This window comes from Delphinapterus leucas, chromosome 10 (genome assembly GCF_059928025.1).
Source record: "Delphinapterus leucas isolate spDelLeu-1000000601 "Yukka" chromosome 10, BTC_Dleu_Yukka2, whole genome shotgun sequence".
NCBI classification, from domain to species: domain Eukaryota; kingdom Metazoa; phylum Chordata; class Mammalia; order Artiodactyla; family Monodontidae; genus Delphinapterus; species Delphinapterus leucas.
In genome coordinates this window covers 23,745,156-23,764,247 of record NC_143138.1, presented here as the reverse complement: position 1 = coordinate 23,764,247, position 19,092 = coordinate 23,745,156, and the positions used below count along the sequence as shown (strand labels likewise).

Here is a 19,092-nt window from a genome sequence, read left to right as displayed (position 1 = left end):
GCCTTTTATTTGTAGGTGTGTTTTCAGTGGTTCTTCTCATATAATGGGTCCATCAGTCCCAACTCTGCATCTTCTCAAAGCAGTTATTTCTGGGGAAACTGTGGCTGTGTCTGCTGCTAACAGAAGGCTTGAAGGGTCGGGCAAAGGGAGGGAGTGATCTCCTTCACATCAACACACCTTACTCCTTTGAGCAGACCTCATAAAACGCATAGCTGTAATATTTATCTAATTCTTTATTGCATATGACTGATTTTAGCCTGTTTAAATTTGATGTAACTGTTTGTTAAAACATACTTTGTAATGTTTTCACTGCCAAGAAAACCCAAGTCTGAGTACAAAGAATTTGGACTCAGGATCCCTGAGCTCTATCTGCTTATGATCTTGGACAACCCAGTTATTCTTTCTGGGACATAAGTCCTTTCTTCATAAAATAAAAAGGCCCCTCAAGATGAAGTTTTCAGACTCCAGGTTTGAAGAGAACCAACTATGAAGTCACAATAATGACATTTTCTGTTATTGTCTCTTTAATTTGAGGTCAAAAAATAACACAAATAAGAAAGGAATACGTTTGGGTCCCTACATAATGAATGCAGGGGGGTCTACCATCTCATCCTGCCCCCCACCCCCATTCATTCCCCCAATTTGTCTCTAATTTTCGTGCAGTGTCTGGGTTTTCTGTGAAGGGACCAGCTCAGCCCATCATGGTCCTGCTAGGGGCAGATGCCAGTCTGCCCTGCCAGCTGTCTCCTGAGCAGAGTGCAGCCCACCTGCAGATCCGGTGGTACCGAGCCCAGATCTCCTCCACAGTGCTTGTGTACCAGAATGGACAGGACAAGGAGAGGAGCAAATGCTGGGGTACCGTGGCAGGACAGAGTTGGTGGGGGACTCCATTGGCAAAGGCGCTGTGGCCCTGCTGATCCAACACATCCGTGCCTCTGATGATGGCCAATATCGGTGTCATTTTAAGGATGGTCACATCTCCCAAGAAGCCATTGTGGAGCTGCGTGTGATAGGTAAGTTAACTGAGCACAGAATGTATGTATCATGGTGTAAAGCAAAGGGAAGGGTGAGAACATATGGATTCCTAACTTGGCATTTCTTATGATCTTCCATATGTTTATATAATATTTTGCCTTGTAGAATGATGTGGAGTTATAACTGTGTCACTGCACTTCGTCTTGATGCAACTACTCATCTCTGTTACTGTAGTGAAAAGGCAGCTATAGACCATATGTATATGAATAAGCATAGCTGAGTTCAGTGGACAGCAAAATTTGAATTTTTTATTTTTGTGTCACAAATACTATTCTTTTCATTTTTCCAATGATATAAAAATGTAAGATCCATTCTGAAATCACAAGCCTTCCAAAACTATATGTCAGACTTGAGTTGGCCAATCCCTGACCTAAATCACGTTTAGCTTCATAGGATACAGCAAAGTGATGAGGGCATATCTGGAATTTGGCAGAGATCCCCTCATTTACTGTGAAGTGTCCACACTCAGCAATCCTTCACAACCCATGGGAGAAGCACTTCTCTAACCCCTGGTCTACACTGAGATATTCAATCCCACACTCTTTTCTGAGTGGCTGCTGCAATCCACCCCTGTGATACTTAGAAGTAATGAGATCCCTCAAGTCTATCTAGGAAGATTGAAACTTGGTCATAGACCTACAGGGTACTTGAAGTATAGAATAAAACTTCTATTGTAGAAACAGCAGTAAGATTGAGCTGAATGGTAATAAGAAAATTCTCTGGCATAACTTTTTCAGAACCTCACCTCAAAGTAGATGACGTAGACACTTTCCCTGCAACTCATCTTCTCTGCCTCATAGTGGTGTTCTTTATTATTAATGTATCCTGGGAGGAATATCGCAAAAATGGTAAGTTACTAAATATTTAAATAATTAAAGTCATGACATCTTAAGAGAACTGTCCACTACTCTGACAGACTTTGACATGGTTCCTGAGTGGTGATGATAACAGAGAGGAGCAGAGTATGAACTTCCCATTATAAAAGCAGAATTGGAGCCAAGAGATGTGGCAGTCTCATTCCATTGTTTACTTGTTGCTTTTGATGGGAGCTCATTCATTTAGTTCTGGACAACACAGTTTAAGAAAGTTTGACAAACTGCAAGTCATCAAGTGTACCATTCCCCCAAATTGCAAAGCTTCTAAAAACATTTCTTTTAAATTAACAGAATAAATAAATAAATAGTTGAAATTTCTCAACTATTTTGATAACCCTTCATTGAGAGCAGATTCTCTCAGTCTCTGTTTCTCCCTCTCTCTCTCTCTTCAGAGTTCTCTCAACTGTTAGCATAACAAATAACTGCTTGAAGTTGTAAAGAGTCATATTTGAGCTCTATATATAAGGAAATACTTTAATGGTGAGACCTTTTTCATTATTTAATATACCTGAAAAAAAGGTCATGAGTTGACTAACCACTGATACCATTTAATTGAAATCCTAATGGTCATACACAGGAATTGTTTTTCTTATATTAATGAGTAGATTTCTAAATCAGATGGAGGATTGAATTATAATATATTTTATCGTAAAGAATGTGCAAGTGTAAAGAAGAAATCCTATATTCTCAAGCAAGATTTGTAGGGTGATGTTAAGAAAAATTTTACCACAGAGTTTTCACAATTTTTTAAAGTTGCTGTAAGAAAAAAATTATTATCTCCTTAGAAAAATAAAATGTGCAATATTTTACAAATTCAAAAAACCTGAATATGCAGAAATTTTCAAAGAAACACACTGGGATTTTTTTCAGTATAGATTCTTAGATGGCATTAGGAATCAATGAGTATTAATGAATGAAATCCCACAAAAATATTTTATTCTAAAAACAAACACACTGAATTTAAATAAATGTTCTTAAGTAAAATCAAGACAAAATTTTTTAAAACTCAATTTAAATGAACACAGTCAACACAACAGAAAAATGGTTATTGGCACAATACAGGAAGCAAAATTTGAACAAATATCTTTTAAAATTCCTAATAATAGATTAAAGCAATCAATATAGTATTAGAATCTACTTCAAAGGATAGAGCCACACAATCCAACTGAAGGAATTCAAACATCATAGCTATGTAAGGGCTAATTGCAAATATTTCACTGAGGACTATTATAGAACAGGCAACAGGAAAGCTACCGTTCTACTCTCTTAGGCTGATAAAAGAGATGGATATGGAACCACTAAAATCCTCCAATGGGGTTTTGACCTGGGTCCAGATTTGTGACAGCAGCAGTGGCAACAGCAACAGAAGTGACATCAATGGCTGTAGCTGTGGGAAAGAGGAGGAGGCTCTCATGTGTGCAGTGAGAGGGCCTGCAATGGAGGCAAGCTTGCCCATCTGTCCCCAGAGCCTATTCCTGTGACATCTGCATAAATATTAACTCTGTGTTCTGAGTGTTGGAAGAGAAACAAATATCCATAGTAACTTTATTTGTATTAGCAGAAAATTGGACACAAAGCAAATACCTTTCAACAGATGAAAGGTTAAATAAACTGTTGTACATCCATACAATGGAATCCTATTCAGCAGTAAAGTAGAGCAGACTGTTGATTCATACAGCAAACCTTTTGGACTTACACTGTTCTTTGCGAAAAAAAAAGCCTATTTCAAAAGATTATTATGTCATTCTATTTGTATAACATTTGAAAAATTACATAACTATAAAGATGGAGTGTAGATTAGTGGCTGACAGGGTACAAGAGCTGAACAGGGTTGTGGAGTAGGAATATAAAGAGATTGTATGAGATATTTTCTTTGTGTTATGGAATATTTCTGTATCTTTATTGTGGTGGTAGTAACTTGACACTGTATAGGGTGGAACATTACATAAACACAGACATACATACACACCCAGATACACATACACATCAATGCATGGCAAAACGGTGAAACCTGAATGCTACATGTTGTATAGTTAATAATATTGTACCCATGTTAATTTATTGGCTTTGATATTTTGCTATAGTTATAAAGATGTTATCTATCATTAGTGGAATATGGATAAAGGACACACAGGGCTTTATATGTAAAAAAAAAAAAGGCAGGAAAAGAAGGCTATGATTGCCATGCTGTATCAGGTAAAGTAGAAGAAACTAGAAGTGAAAGAAAAATAAATTCACAACAGAGAAAAAGAAACTAAAAAACCCAGCCAAATCAAACTTTTAGAGCTGAAAAATATATCTGAAATGTAAATATTACTCAATTGACACAATAGCAGAATGTAGATGACGAAGTAAAAAGACCAGAAACTGTAAGACAAATCTATAGAATTTTTCTTTATCTGAAGAATAAAAAGGAAAATATACTTAAACAATGAAGAGAGCTGTGGAGAAACTATAAGGTAATACCAATAGTTCTAACACAAAAATCGTGAGATTCCCAGAGGAGAGAGCAAGATTGAGGCATAAAATATACTTGAAAAGAATGTCAAAAATTTCTCAAACTTGGTGATGATTTACACTTAAGGTTACAAAATGCTTGGCAACATACAAGAAGAATAAACTTCAAGAATAGCTACATGCCTAGATACATCACAGTCATAATTCTTGAAAACCAAAGATAAAGAAATAACTCCTGAATGTTTCTAAGGGAAAACAGCAGAGAAGAAATGATTTAAGATCAGGTGGTTTCACATCAGAAATCATAGGAGTAAGTGCATCAATAGCATTCAAATGCTGAGTGAGAAGACTGTCAACCCAGTCGTCTATATATCCAGTGAAAATAGACTTCCTTCAGTGATAAAGACAAAATTAAGACAATCATGCACGGAAGGAAGGAAAGTCAAGGAATTATCAGAATATTTGTTTAATAAGAAACTGTAAAGGAATTTCTGCAAGCTTAAGGGAAATGACAAAAGAGAGAGAAATAGAGAGGAAAGGAAGGACATGGTGGATAGAAATAAGATAAAGAGTTTGTCTATTTCAGTTTTCATTCTGAAAATTAAAAATTTCTTCTATTTTTTTTAGAAGACATGAAGAAAGAGAAAGGTATTTTATCTTCATCTATGTACAAAGGATTTGATTAATTAATAACCTAATCAATTTAAACTTCTTAATTCATTTGTAAATTGTATCAATTTATTGGAAACAAATAAATTTATCTCATCTGTTTATTCAGAGAAAGGAAGGAAGGAAAAGGAGAATTTATCTCCACCCAAGTGGAAAATACATACCTGAAGAAAAATCAGACTTGGCTTGTATAAAAACAATGTTTAGTACCTTGACATTATGTAAAATAGAGTTTTGTCCATACAAGAATCAATATTTGATCCTCTGTAATTTTATTTATGAATTACTTCAGTTATTTTAATCAATATTTATCTTACTTGTTTTGCAGAGAAAATAAAAAAAATGGTGAGTTTCAAATTTTGATCCACTTACAAAGATATCGTTGCAGCAAACCCAGCTTTAGACAATAGTAAGGAAAGGGTTCCAGTATCTTCACATTGTATAAGGAAAAACTTTCCCCTGGTATACCAATCTATTTGAAACTCTGTTCTATTTGCAATTTGCTTCAATTTAATCTGTAATAAGTTTGTTCCTATTTGTTTTTCCAAATTGTCAAAATTTTTGTCTACTTCTTTTTTTTCAGAGACAATGAAGGAAGAAAATAAGCCAGAGCAAGGTAGGCCTTTTATCTTCACATAAATATAAATTATGTAGCTAAAGCAATGTCAGCCCTTGACTCTATGAGAGTAACTCTATGGGTATTTTGGGATTTTGTTAGAACCAAGGGCTTTGTTCATGAGCAAATGAATTGATTAGACCCTCTGTTATTTCATTTGTAGATTTCTTCTACTGATTTATTTTTTAGTTCTATTGAGGTAAAATTTATATAACATTAAATTAACAATTTTGAAGTGTACAGTTCAGTGGCATTTGGTACATTCACAATATTGAGTAACTATCACTTCCATCTAGTTCCAAAATAATTTTATCACCCTAAAGGTAAATTCCGTACTCGTTAAGAAGTCACTTCTCATTCCCCTGCTCCTTAGTCTCTGGCAACCACTGGTCTGCTTTCTGTCTCTGTGATCTCATATGCATGGGATTATACAATATGCCCCCTTTTCTGTCTGCTTCTTTCACTTACATAAAGTTTTTGAGGTTCAGTCATGTTGTAACGTGTATTCGTACTTCATCCATTTTTAAGGCTGAGTAAAAGTTCGTTGTATGGGTATACCACATTTTGCTTATCCAAAGAGTTGTTGATGGGCATTTGGGCTTTTTATACCTTTTGATTATTGTGAATGGTGTTGCTTTGGATATTTCTATACATGTATTTGCTTAAATGTCTGTTTTCAAGAATTGGGGGTTTATATACTTAGCAATTGCTGGGTTATATGGTATACAATTTTTTTACTTTTTGAGGATCTGCTAAACTATTTCCCATAGAGATGGCACCATTTTACATTACAATCAGCAATGTATTAGAGTTCCAGTTTCTCTCCAATCTCAATAACACTTGTTATTTTTCAATATTTAAAATTATAGCCATACTAGTGCCTGTAAAGTGGTATCTCATTGTGGTTTTGATTTGCATTCCCCTAAGGACAAAAGAAGTTGAGCAGCTTTTCATATGCTAATTGGCATTCCTTGGAGAAATATCTATTCAAGTTCTCTGCCATTTTTAAACTGGGTTCTTTTTCTTTTTGTCGTTGAGCAGTAAGAGCTTTTTTCCTACATATATTTCTGATACTGGGCCCTTAAAATATATAATTTGCAGATATTTTCTCCCATTCTGTACCTTGTCTCTTCACTTTTTCATCTTTTGATGCACAGAAATTTTCAATTTTTTTATTAAGTCCAATTCCTCTGTTGTTTTTTCTTTTGTTGCTTGTGCACTGGTGTCATTTCTAAGAATCCATTCTCAAACCCAAGGTCATGAAAATGTAACTTTATGTTTTCTTTTTAGAGTTTTATAGCTTTAAGCTCTTGTATTTAAGTCTGATTCATTTTGAGTACATATTATGAATGTAATAGAACATAAAACGGCGAATAAGAGAGTGAATTAATTACATGAATTAATAGTCAGAGGTTTTTCATGACGTTAAATGACTAATTGGATTTTCAAATAATGTGGCTGAAATAAAACAAAATATGTAGTATACTCTGTTTAACTTTTTGAGGGTCAGCCAAACTCTTTCCATAGTCTTGCTACATATTACACAGTATTACATAGCACTACATAGTATCAGGATTTGAGAGTGCTGCTGTACTCTTAACACTTCGTTCTTCTATTGTAAATTTCTTTCTCTAAAAACAAAATACACAGGCAAATGCATGCCCCATTTTTTCTCTTTTCTCACATATTAAGTTAAATTAAAAGAAAATAAATTATTTATGAATCATTGGAGTAGATTGGTTAAAAATAACTAACAATTATATGCTTAAAACTTTCTACCAGAGAGACCTGGTAATGGGAGAATTATATTATAATGAAAGCCAAAGCAAATAATAACAAAGAGAATGAGAGAGGGGCCATATGCAGATGAAACAGTTTTACATTTTATAGAAAATAGAAAATGGGTATTATTAGTACAGAGCAGAGCAACAGTGATCATAAAACAGAAGAGGAGGCCTACCCTCCTGTATAAACCTTTAACGATTTCCAGACGTATCAATGTCAAAGGCAATGAAGAATTAGAGTGCATCATGGAGTTGAAAATAGGGTGTACATGGAAACAACTTTTATGAATTTTCCCAGTATGAATTTTACTGCCATATACTCAATAATCTAGGAACTTGCTCATCACACAAAAGACAACTAATACTTCATCTTTATAAAAATTGAATTTCTCTAAAGAAAAGAATTTCTTAACTATTTGCTACTTAGAAGGGCTCCAAAATAATGGCTGGCTCTACCTCTTATGATCCTAAGGAGGAATTCACCTTTTATAGAGCTATTTCCAGAGACAAAGCATGTCCAGTTTGCTTTTAAATGGCCTTACTTTTAAATATGAATTCATTACTAAGCCTCACCCATCATTTGACATGTTGTTCAACAAAGAGGATGAAAAGCTTTTTTTTTTTTGCGGTACCCGGTGCTCTCACTGTTGCGTCCTCTCCCGTTGTGGAGCACAGGCTCCGGACGCGCAGGCCCAGCGGCCATGGCTCACGGGCCCAGCCGCTCCGCGGCATGTGGGATCTTCCCGGACCGGGGCACGAACCCGTGTCCCCTGCATCGGCAGGCGGACTCTCAACCACTGCACCACCAGGGAAGCCCTGAAAAGCTAATTTTAAAAATGATGCTGAGGACTTCCCTGGTGGCGCAGTGGTTGGGAATCCACCTGCCAATGCAGCGGACATAGGTTCAAGCCCTGGTCTGGGAAGATCCCACATGCCATGGAGCAACTAAGCCCTGCGCCACAACTACTGAGCCTGTGCTCTAGAGCCCGCGAGCCACAACTACTGAAGCCTGCACACCTAGAGCCCATGCTCCGCAATAAGAGAAGCCACTGCAATGAGAAGCCGGCACACCGCAACGAAGAGTAGCACTTGCTTGCCGCAACTAGAGAAAGCCCGCGTGCAGCAATGAAGACCCAACGCAGCCAGAAATAAAATGTAAATAAATAAATGTTTAAAAAATGATGCTGAGCTGCCCAGAGATAATACAGAGAACAGAACAGATTATTTTATTGGATAAAATAGTTAATTTTGATGTCAGACAGACTTTGGATAAGGTTCTGACTCTGAAATAAGCCACTGTGGGGAGCTCAGCAAGTAATGTATCCTTGCTGTAACCTCAGTTTACACTTCTGCATAAGTGTAATAACTTACCCGGAGCACTTTTGATGATCAAATGTAATGCTACTTCTAAAGCATGTATCACTGAGTCTAGTATGGGGAAAGCACTCAATGAATGTCAATGGTAATTGTCATGATGGTGGTGATGATGGTGATGATAGCAATGATGTTATTAAGTCTTAATAAGGACTTTAGGAAATCATTTTGTGGGATTTTAAGTTCAGTCATGATAAATTAAAAATTCTTTATCTACTTTACCACTTGGCAAAGAGCAATGTTGACCCCTATATATTTTACAGTAAAACACCCAGAAAATAAATGTTTTTTTCCCTCTAAAGTGGCTAACCTATTATATATAGAATAGGTGAAGAGATTTTTGGGAAGATTTTGTGTTTGTTTTGTTTCTGTTTCATAGTGATTTTTATATTACTCTTTTTTATTTTTCAGATCAAATTAAGAAAGAAAACGGTAAATTTAATGATTTTTTTACAAAATATGATCTTCATATTAGCTGTTTCATAAGAATTCTTATATTACTCTTTTTATTTTTTCAGATCAACTTAGGAAAGAAAACGATAAACTCTTTTTTTTAATTTATTTATTTTGGGCTGTGTTAGGTCTTCGTTGCTGTGCATGGGCTTTCTCTAGTTGTGGCGAGGGGGGCTACTCTTCACTGTGGTGCACTGACTTCTCATTGCGGTGGCTTCTTTTGTTGCAGAGCGTGGGCTCTAGGTGCGTGAGCTTCAGTAGCTGTGGCACGCAGGCTCAGTAGTTGTGGCACACGGGCTTAGTTGCTCCGTGGCATGTGGGATCCTCCCCAACCAGGGCTTGAACCCGTGTCCCCTGCATTGGCAGGCAAATTCTTAACCACTGCACCACCAGGGAAGCCCAGAAAATGGTAAACTTTAATGACAGTTTATAAGATGTGACCTTTCTATAGTGATTTTTCTTGCTTCCTCCCTTTTCCGTTCCTCCTACTTCCTCTGTATAATTTTCTCTTTCGAGATTTTTATTCATCCTTACTGTATTACAACTTCCGTTACCTGTTTCTCTCTTTGTTCTTCTCTCGTCAGTTAACTTACTTTTCCCATTCATTCTTCTCTTTATCTAATGTATTATTTTTTGATTTTCTCCATGCCAACAATAACTCCTTGTCATGGCTCTGAGATGAGCAAAATGTTAATGAGAATATATCTGAAAGAGCTCTCGTGGTGCTTACTGTGCCCACAGTCTGATTCTAAGAAAAATTCAAAAGCTCTTCTATGCAGGACACCTTTTAAAAAGTACAGTAGATTGTTCCTTGTAGAGGACGCCACTGTTTTCTACCTTGTGATTGAAGCCTCAACTGGCTGCCCCAGGGGTGGAGATTTATGGCATAGTGTTACAGAGTCTTCGTTTTGCATTTAAACAGACCTGGGTTCAAATCATTGATCTGTCCATTTACCAACAGAAACTTCTTCATGTTGTTGACCCCTTTGATTCTCAGATCTTTCTTTTTTGAACAGAGGAGCACTACTTCACAATTATTTTGCTAGTATTAATTACATAAAGCCTTTAGCGAATATTTAAGTCACTGGAAAATTGAATAAGTTGTAGCTTGTATTGCATGACAACATTGCAGGTGATGATAATCATGATTCTCAGTATTCTAAATTAGATTAGAAAGAATACTTCATGGAGGAATTTGATAATTTCCCTCTTGAATTTTAACTGTAAAATTATCTATATTAACACATAATATGTTTTCTTTCTTTTTTTTTGAAATGTGTTGGAGAAAACTGTATCATCCTTCCAAGTGAGTTTAATTTTTCTTTTCTCTGTAACATTAAAATGAAGTTTTTACTTTTGTTTTTCAGAAAAATTGCAAAAGGAAATTGGTAATTGTATCCTAATAGTTAACTATTTGCAAGATTATGTCCTCCTCTGGTGATCCCTTGCTTCTCTTCATTCTTTCCCCTTAACTCCTTATTTTAGGTATCTCTTGCATTTCCCTTTTGCCTCTGTATATTGCAGCTATCATGTTAGGAATAATTTACCTGCTTACCTTGATTAAGTCCTTAAAATCATGTGATTCAACTTTATTTTATCCATGAAAATAATTTCAGAAGGGAGCAATGGCTTGACTAATGATAGAAATGATTATGATAAACTCCTCAGAAGAATGCATGTCTTTTTTTCTGTATCTTCATCTCTTTGGGAGTCCCCATCTTACATGTGCATCTCCTTTCAGATGAGAGGAAAGCTCAATTTAGGAATGGTAAGTAACTCAGAAGTTCTTTCATGGGATCAAATTCCACACCTACCCTTTTCTAAACCTCCTTCCCAGAAAAAGTCAGGCGTAATACACCATTGCATGTGCTCATTGTGTAGAAGCATAAATGGAAGAGAATCTGTAAAAGTGAGTTAACTCATTTTCTTTCTTAGAGTATCTTTTTTACTGAGATGGAAAAGAAAAAAAATGTAATTGTTTTGATGGATATTTCCCAAGCTTTCCTTCCTTTCTCTTCACTTCCCTCACCACTCTTTTCTTTCCTGTTTCAGCCTTTGCCTCACCTTTTCAATTCTTTATTTTTTCACATCTTTAGTCTTTGTCTCGCTCTTTTCAATTCTTTATTCTTTCACCTCTGTTTTTCCTAATTCCTTACCTTTCTCCTTTCCTCCTTGCATTCCTTCCATTTCGTCCATTATTCTTTCTTTCCGTCTTCATTTCTCAAACTATCCACCTTTCTTTCCATCATTTCTTTATTTTCTATGTTCTCTTTTTCCCTTTTCTTCCTTCTCTTGCTTGTAGCTTGATTTTTCTTCTAACTTTACCTTTTTTCTGTACATATACACAAACCCAACCATTTTCAAGTTAAAGGGACGGTCACACTATGGTGAGGAAGGAAAGGGACAGAGAGATAAATAAGTAACTGAATACTTAGAGAATGCCAGTGATGAGAGAGGAAAAGATATGAGAAGGACCAGGGAAGGGTAATAACATTTTCTCATTTTGTTCACTTGCAGGCTGGCAGAAGACATCATTGTACCCCAGTGAGTACATTGGCCCGAAGATGATTCTAAGATATATAATTAAGCTCCTAAATTCTATGAAACATCATGCTAACTACCACATGACAGAGAAAAATATAGAAAGCACAACTTGTGGTCCATAGCAAACATAGCAAAAAATGATAATTTTTAAAGTATTTTTCTTCTCATCTCTTTCTCACCTCCATCTCACAAGACACAAGTTAATTAAAGCAGATACCAAGAAATGAAAGCAGAGTATAATTTTCTCTTCTGTGATTTTTATTTATTCTTACTATATTACAACATCAGTACTCCTTGCATAACTCAAGGTTATGCATTTTTTTCTCTAATTTTTCTACTGAAAATTTTATATTTTTAGCTGTTACCTTTAGGTCTATAACACATTTTGAGTTAATTGTTTTGTGTGGGTTAAGGGAAAGATCTAAATATGTCTTTTTGTATGTGGATATCCAATTGTGTTAGCACCAACTCTTGAAAAGAGTGTACTTTTCCTCATTGAATTGCACTGGACCCTTTTGAAAAAAATCAATTGATCATAAACTGAATTCTGGACTCAAAATTCTGTTCTGTTGCTCTAATTTAGTTTACTCTTCTCTTTTTTAGTCCTTTCAGGGAGAAGCTTAGGCTATTGGTTTAAGATAATACTCCTTTTCTACTTCAGACATTTAGAGCTCTAAATTTTCCCTCTAGGCACTTCTTTTAGCTGCATCCAATAAAGTTTGGTAGGTGGTGTTTTCACTTTTATTCAATTCAAAATATTTTCAAAATTTTCTTTTGATTTCCTTTTTGATCCACAGATTATTTATAAATATATTGATTAATATCCAAATGTGGTTTATATCTAAAATTTGCTTCTGTTTTTTATTCCTAATTTAATTTTATTGTAACAAGAGATCATCCTTTTATGGGCATTCTTTTATTAATCATTTGAAATATTTTTTCATGAATGAGTGGGTCCCAATTTGATGTGTGCCTTTGTTACTTTCCATGTAAAGTGATTATTTCTGACAATTTTTCCAGTCTTAATTGTTGCTTTTGGTGAGAGGATTTGCTGAGCTATTTACTCAGCCATTCCAGAAGAACTCTTCATGTTATTTTTGACATTTTTCTCCAAATTTAGTAGGCTTCTCAACATTTCCTGACAGTTTCATGTGTTAATAATTATATCCAAAATACAACTTTAGACATATTTGTCAATCTCATTTTTTTTCTTATATGTCTCCCTTTATGACTGCTCACTTGAAGCTACCCGGTAAAACTGAAAAAAGTCCATCATCTTGATTTTTGCTCATTCTTGATTTTCCTACAACACTTTGTTCAATGCACTATTCCCTTGAGCTGAGTGCACTTTTAATTTCATCTCTTATTTTAGGTGGCCTACAAAAGTGATTGCCATACTTGTTCTGTAAAGGCCAAGATTGTAAATACTTTAAGGTTTGTGGGTTATATGGTCTCTGTCACAATTACTCAACTGTGCCCTTTTAGCACAAAAGCAGCCACAGGTAATACATAAAGAGTTAGCATCACTGTGCAACAATAAAACTGTATTTACACAAACATGGGGTGGGCTGGATTTGGCTCCTGGACCATAATTTGTTGACTCTTGGTCTAGAAAAAAATCACCTTTTAAACTTGAAAATTTACACATTTGGGTAGTTTTTCATTTATTTTGATTTATGTTTGAAAAAAAGGTGAATAATTATTTTTTAAATGAATAGTTTTTTTAAAATAGGATGTCAATAACAGATCCAAGAATACTCTCTTTCAAATTAACTCCTGTAGTCCTGTTTAGGGCACAAGATATGTTTCCTAAATGATCATAGGAAACAGTTTTAGCAACTGTTTTGTCTCTTCTTTTCATGGATGTCTCTACATGCAGTCAGTTTTATCTGTTTTGTCACTTCTATTGCCTAAGCATTAAACCAGGACCACATGCTTTTTAAGTGTTGGTTATGATATTTTGCTTTCATTTTACAATGTTGCCGAAATACCAGCTTCCCTGTGCACTGAGGCGGAACAGAAATACGGAAACAGGGATTTTGGAGGAAGAGAGAGATGGCTTTATTTTTCTTCCAGGCAGCAGGAAAGACACAACAGGCTAGCGCCTCAAGAACTGTGCCCCCCCACTCCTTGGGAATCAGGGAAGATGTTATATGTGGGGCTCGAAGTCCAGGGTATATGATAAGGATCAAAGTAGTGAAGGTCTTGCCTTCTTCCTTTCCTTTGCATTATTTCAAAACAGTCATAGCTGGTGTCAGGCCACTCGGTAATCGGGGTCCTGCAGTCTGGTAATTGTGTCCGTTTGCCTCTGGTTTATCGTTCGGTGACCTTGTTTCTGAAATGCAAAAACTATAGGGGGTGATTTGTTACGAGGGGTGTATGGAATGTAAGTGCTGGGACCTAATAAGCTTAGGAGTAAGGGGCCCGGGTTGTAATTCACACAGAGCTAGGGGTGATAGGTACAGAATGTAAATTACATAGTGTCAGGAAGTGAGGTTAGCTTTGTCAAGTACAAATCTAGTTAGTACAAATTAGGGACAGTTAAAGTAAACCAAGGAGTGATTAACTCTTTCAGGCCAGGTTACGTTTCTTTAGCCTGTTCGCTGTTCCCTTTATTTTCCTTGTTATCAGGGGAGGGAAAACTTCATTTCTACTTTTGCTGCAAGAACAACAGCACTTTCTGCGTTGAGCAGTGTAATTAACTTTGATTTTTACAAAAATCAATTCCCATGTCTCTGTGGTTTAACCACACATACAAATTTTATGAATATACCTGGGTCAGTGGCTCTCCTGGGCAACTCTCTTCAAAATAGTAACTCTGAGAACAAGTTTTTTTTCCCAGTCTTCTATATTCTCCATTTTAAGGGCCTTTTAGTTCTGGAATTGGGTGGGAAAGTGTTACAGTGAGAAGAAGAACAAAAAAAAAAATCACATGAACAATTTTCTTGTCAAGCCTAGAAATGATATGGTTCCCTGCTGAGCACATTTTATCGGTCACAACTCAGTCACATAGTCTCACCTAAATGCAGTGAAGGTGGTGAGAGGCAGACATGTAATTTTGCTATTTGCTTAAGAAGAGGGTAACTGTGAGTTGGGAATGCCTATAGTCTGCACCACATAAAGTATAAGCTAGAGGAAGTAATTCTTAGAAGAATATTTAATAAGAAAAGCAGTGGAAACTTTAGTTCAAGCAAAAGTTATAGAATAAATTTGGATCCTTAGCAAAAGAAGTATCAAATAGAAGAAATTACCTCTTGGGGCACAGTGGTTGGGAATCCGCCTGCCAATGCAGGGGACGCGGGTTCGAGCCCTGGTCCGGGAAGATCTCACATGCCGCAGAGCAACTAAGCCCGTGCGCCACAACTACTGAGCCTGTGCTCTAGAGCCTGCAAGCCATAACTACTGAGCCCGTGAGCCACAACTACCGAAGCCCATGCGCCTACAGCCCATGCTCCGCAACAAGAGAAGCCCCTGCTCACCACAACTAGACAAAGCCCGCGCACAACAACGAAGACCCAACATAGCCAAAAATAAATAAATTAAATAAATAATAAATTTTAAAACAAAAGAAAGAAAGAAAGAAAATTACCTCTTGTACCAGGAAATTCAGGCACTAGGTCTGATAATACATATTTCTTTTCAGACTGGAGGAAAGAATTGTTCCAGGCTGGTGAGTCCATTCCCTGATGGCCGAAGAGGGACTCTACTCCTTACTCTCAGGATCAGTCTCAGGATTTGTAGATGAAAGAGTCCACGTGGGAGTATATGCATGTCCCACAAGCTCAAAGATATCTCAGGCTAATACAAATAGTTTCTCGGCTTCCAAGATCCCTGTTTTTCAGAGATTAAAAGGGTTATTGTCTTTGCAGTGAATATTACTCTGGATCCAGCCACGGCACATCCTTCCCTCACCTTGTCAGAAGGGAACAGATGTGTAACCTGGGGAGTGAAGTCTCAAGATCTACCTGAGGACCCACAGAGATTTTATTCCCTTCCCTGTGTGCTGGGTCATCAGGTCTTCACCTCCAGGAAGTGCTACTGGGAAGTAGAAGTCGGAGACCATGGAGCCTGGGACCTGGGAATTTGTAGGCCTCATGTAATGAGGAAGGGGAGGATTTGCATCACACCTGAGAATGGTTTCTGGGCCATCAGGTTTTATAAGGATGAGTACTGGGCACTCACCTCTCCTGAAACGCAACTTACTCTAAAGGAACACCCTGCCAGGGTGTGTATTTTCCTAGAATATGAGGAGGGGCGTATCTCATTTTATAATATGATAGATAAATCCCATATTCACACCTTGTCTCAAGGCTCCTTTGATGGGCCCTTAAAGCCTTTTTTCAGGCTTTAGTCCAGTGATTCAGGGCATTTGACCATCTGTCCAGTGCCTGGAGCAGCACAGAATCCCCTGTACTAGGAGTATCATATAAGCCGCAGGTCAGTGTGAACTGAGGCATCTGATCATGACATGACTTCTAGACCAGAAGCAAATTATTTTTTCTTATCCATTTTTATGGTTGTCCCTATCCTTTTATATTCTTCATAAACAGCTCCCCCAAAGCATGGTGCAGGGTAAAAAACTGTGTTGCTTATGGTATGTGTAATGAAAACACTATTTTATATATATATATATATATATATATATATATATATATATATGCTCATATAATATAATCATATTATCACTGTAAATATACATAAGAAACCAGTGCATGTGATTGCCCATACAGTGTTGTAATTTCTTTAAGATTACAAATTTAAAATGACAAAGGTAGAAATAAGGGAAGAATACCTTTTATTTTATACTCTTTTGTATCTGATAAAGGGAAAATTTATAAATGGAATGGAATATTTATAAATGGAATATTTCTTGCCATATCAATAAACAAAGGATGTCACAGTCGTCAACGATTGCAGCCCTCCAACATGAGCTGGTGAGCCCTGAGGAAACTCAGCATTGAAAAGAATACCTGCAATCTAGCAGCTGTCAGACTGCAGCCACTCCCTGAGGTGAGCCCTGAGGAAACTCAGGGTGTGAAAATACAAGATACTGGCCCCAGATAGCTGAGGTGCACATCAAAGGAGTGATTTCAGTGAGCCCAGACTCATCTATGTATGCATCTTCCCATACATAGAAAAGAGCTAAATTCCTTAATTTGAGATATCTGGTTTTCTTTAATTAACAATAATCTTTTGACCTTCCCGACTACCTGCCCTTTGTTGCAAAACTCCTGTATATCCTGGCTCCCCAAGAAGATGTGGTACATTTATACAATAGAATATTACTCAGCCATAAAAAGGAATGAAATTGGATCATTTGTTGAGACGTGGATGGATCTAGAGACTGTCATACAGAGTGAAGTAAGTCAGAAAGAGAAAAAAAATATCGTACGTTAACGTATATATGTGGAATCTAGAAAAATGGTACAGATGAACCAGTTTGCAAGGCAGAAATAGAGACACAGATGTAGAGCACAAACGTATGGACACCAAGGGGGAAAGCGGTGGGGGGTGGGGATGAATTGGGAGATTGGGATTGACATATATACACCAATATGTATAAAATAGATTAATAAGAACCTGTGTATTAAAAAATAAAATAAAATTCAAAAATAAATAAATAAATAAAGTGTAATTTGGAAATTATTTGCCAATCAATTTACCTCCTCTTTTAATGAAAAACAAAAGCAATATCTTGGGCCACATGACACCTCAGGTGACTAGAAGTTAAATAGAAATGCAGTTCTGTAGTTCAAGAAAGAGATTGAACAGGAGATGAAGATATGGAGTCATGAATATGCGGGTGAGAGCTGATTTCTAAGGCATAGATGGGAAGTAATATTTAGGAGGAAAAGAGAAGATAATCTAGGACTGAATCCTAGGAAACAAACATTTTAAAAGCCAGTGTAAGGAGCGTCTGCAAGGAAAAACAAATGATTGAGACAGATAAGTGGAAGGGTTTGACACTGCAAAAGCCAAAAAGGAGAGTGACAAGGAGAACGCTGTGATCAGGAAAGTCCCATTCCTCAGCTAGATGAGTTATTTCATTCATATTTGTTTGGTTGTATGTTTACATATTTATTTATATGCTACCTTATTCTAAACAACAATTTTGAACAGCTCTTTAAAAATTCTTTCAAAACAACAATACAATACTAAAGAAATGAAATTAAGAAAAATGAAAAACAAGAATTAAAATGTAAAATAAAATCAAGAGAGTTTATATCCAAAATGCACAATTATTAGAAATATATAAGCCACAAATGGACCTTAATTTCTAGCAGTGAATACAAGGAGGGAAACATGATCAATTATATTCATTCAACAAATATTTAACAAGCAGCCATGATATAAAAGGCATTGAAACCCCAGGCTTTGGGCATCCATATCCCTTACAGGACTTATACTCTGGAAGAGGCTTGGGCATCAATTAAGTAATTAGGACTAACTAGAAATTGAAATAACTGCTCCAAAATTAAGGAAAGGAATTCTGTGAGACCGAATAATGAATGCATCCCATTTAGACTGGAGAGAGAGCCTGAGGATCAACTGAATAAGTAGCAATGAACCAGAGGAGGAGTTCAGAGGAGACAGTAAGATTAAAAAATAAATTTGTTTCTCCATAGCAATGCCACTAGTATGTAGCCCCATCTTACACAAAGAGTTTGGTTCTCAGGAAGGTAAAACTTACGCATGGTCAAAATAACCCTTGAAAATCCTTTATATTACTCATCAAGTACAGCTCCACGGCTAGGTTTGGACTACCCTATGCATAAAGTAAACATGTGAATGTATAATTTCATAATAATGAACATAATATTATAAACAGGGTTGCAGTAAGTGAAAAAATGCATTTTAAACATTGAAATCACACTCAGTGCTTGAACAGTCTCAAATGGTGAGATACCCTGGGGAACAGAGGTCTCATTAGCAAACAAGAGTTAACATCTCCCTTTTCACATTCAAACAAGGTTGACGTGTCCTGAGTCAAGTGAAATAGTTTTCCATTTACATTGCTGCCTTGTTCTGCTTGGTTCTTTTTTCTTTCCTTTTGCAGAAAATTCATAGTTGAACTTCTTTGCATTCCTATGATATTCAACCATTGCTTCCAAACTCTGAGGCCAGAGAAACCCTAGGGGTTCCTCAGAAAGAGGACATACCAGTTAATAGGTTGAGAAAGGTACCTTTAAAAATCCCTACACTAGGGCTTCCCTGGTGGCGCAGTGGTTGAGAGTCTGCCTGCCGATGCAGGGCACACGGGTTCGTTCCCCGGTCTGGGAAGATC

The 19,092-nt window shown here is 36.6% G+C and overlaps 1 protein-coding gene across 1 annotated transcript; it reads left to right on the top strand.

The window, feature by feature from the left end:
* The first annotated feature begins 701 nt into the window (after positions 1 to 701).
* Positions 702 to 16,224, top strand: LOC149748184 (butyrophilin subfamily 1 member A1-like). Its single transcript, XM_089919861.1, is given in 9 exon segments — positions 702 to 855; positions 900 to 1,013; positions 9,222 to 9,242; positions 9,329 to 9,351; positions 10,633 to 10,651; positions 11,005 to 11,031; positions 11,781 to 11,807; positions 15,451 to 15,477; positions 15,677 to 16,224. Coding segments are annotated over 9 exon segments (960 nt in total).
* The last annotated feature ends 2,868 nt before the right edge of the window (positions 16,225 to 19,092 follow it).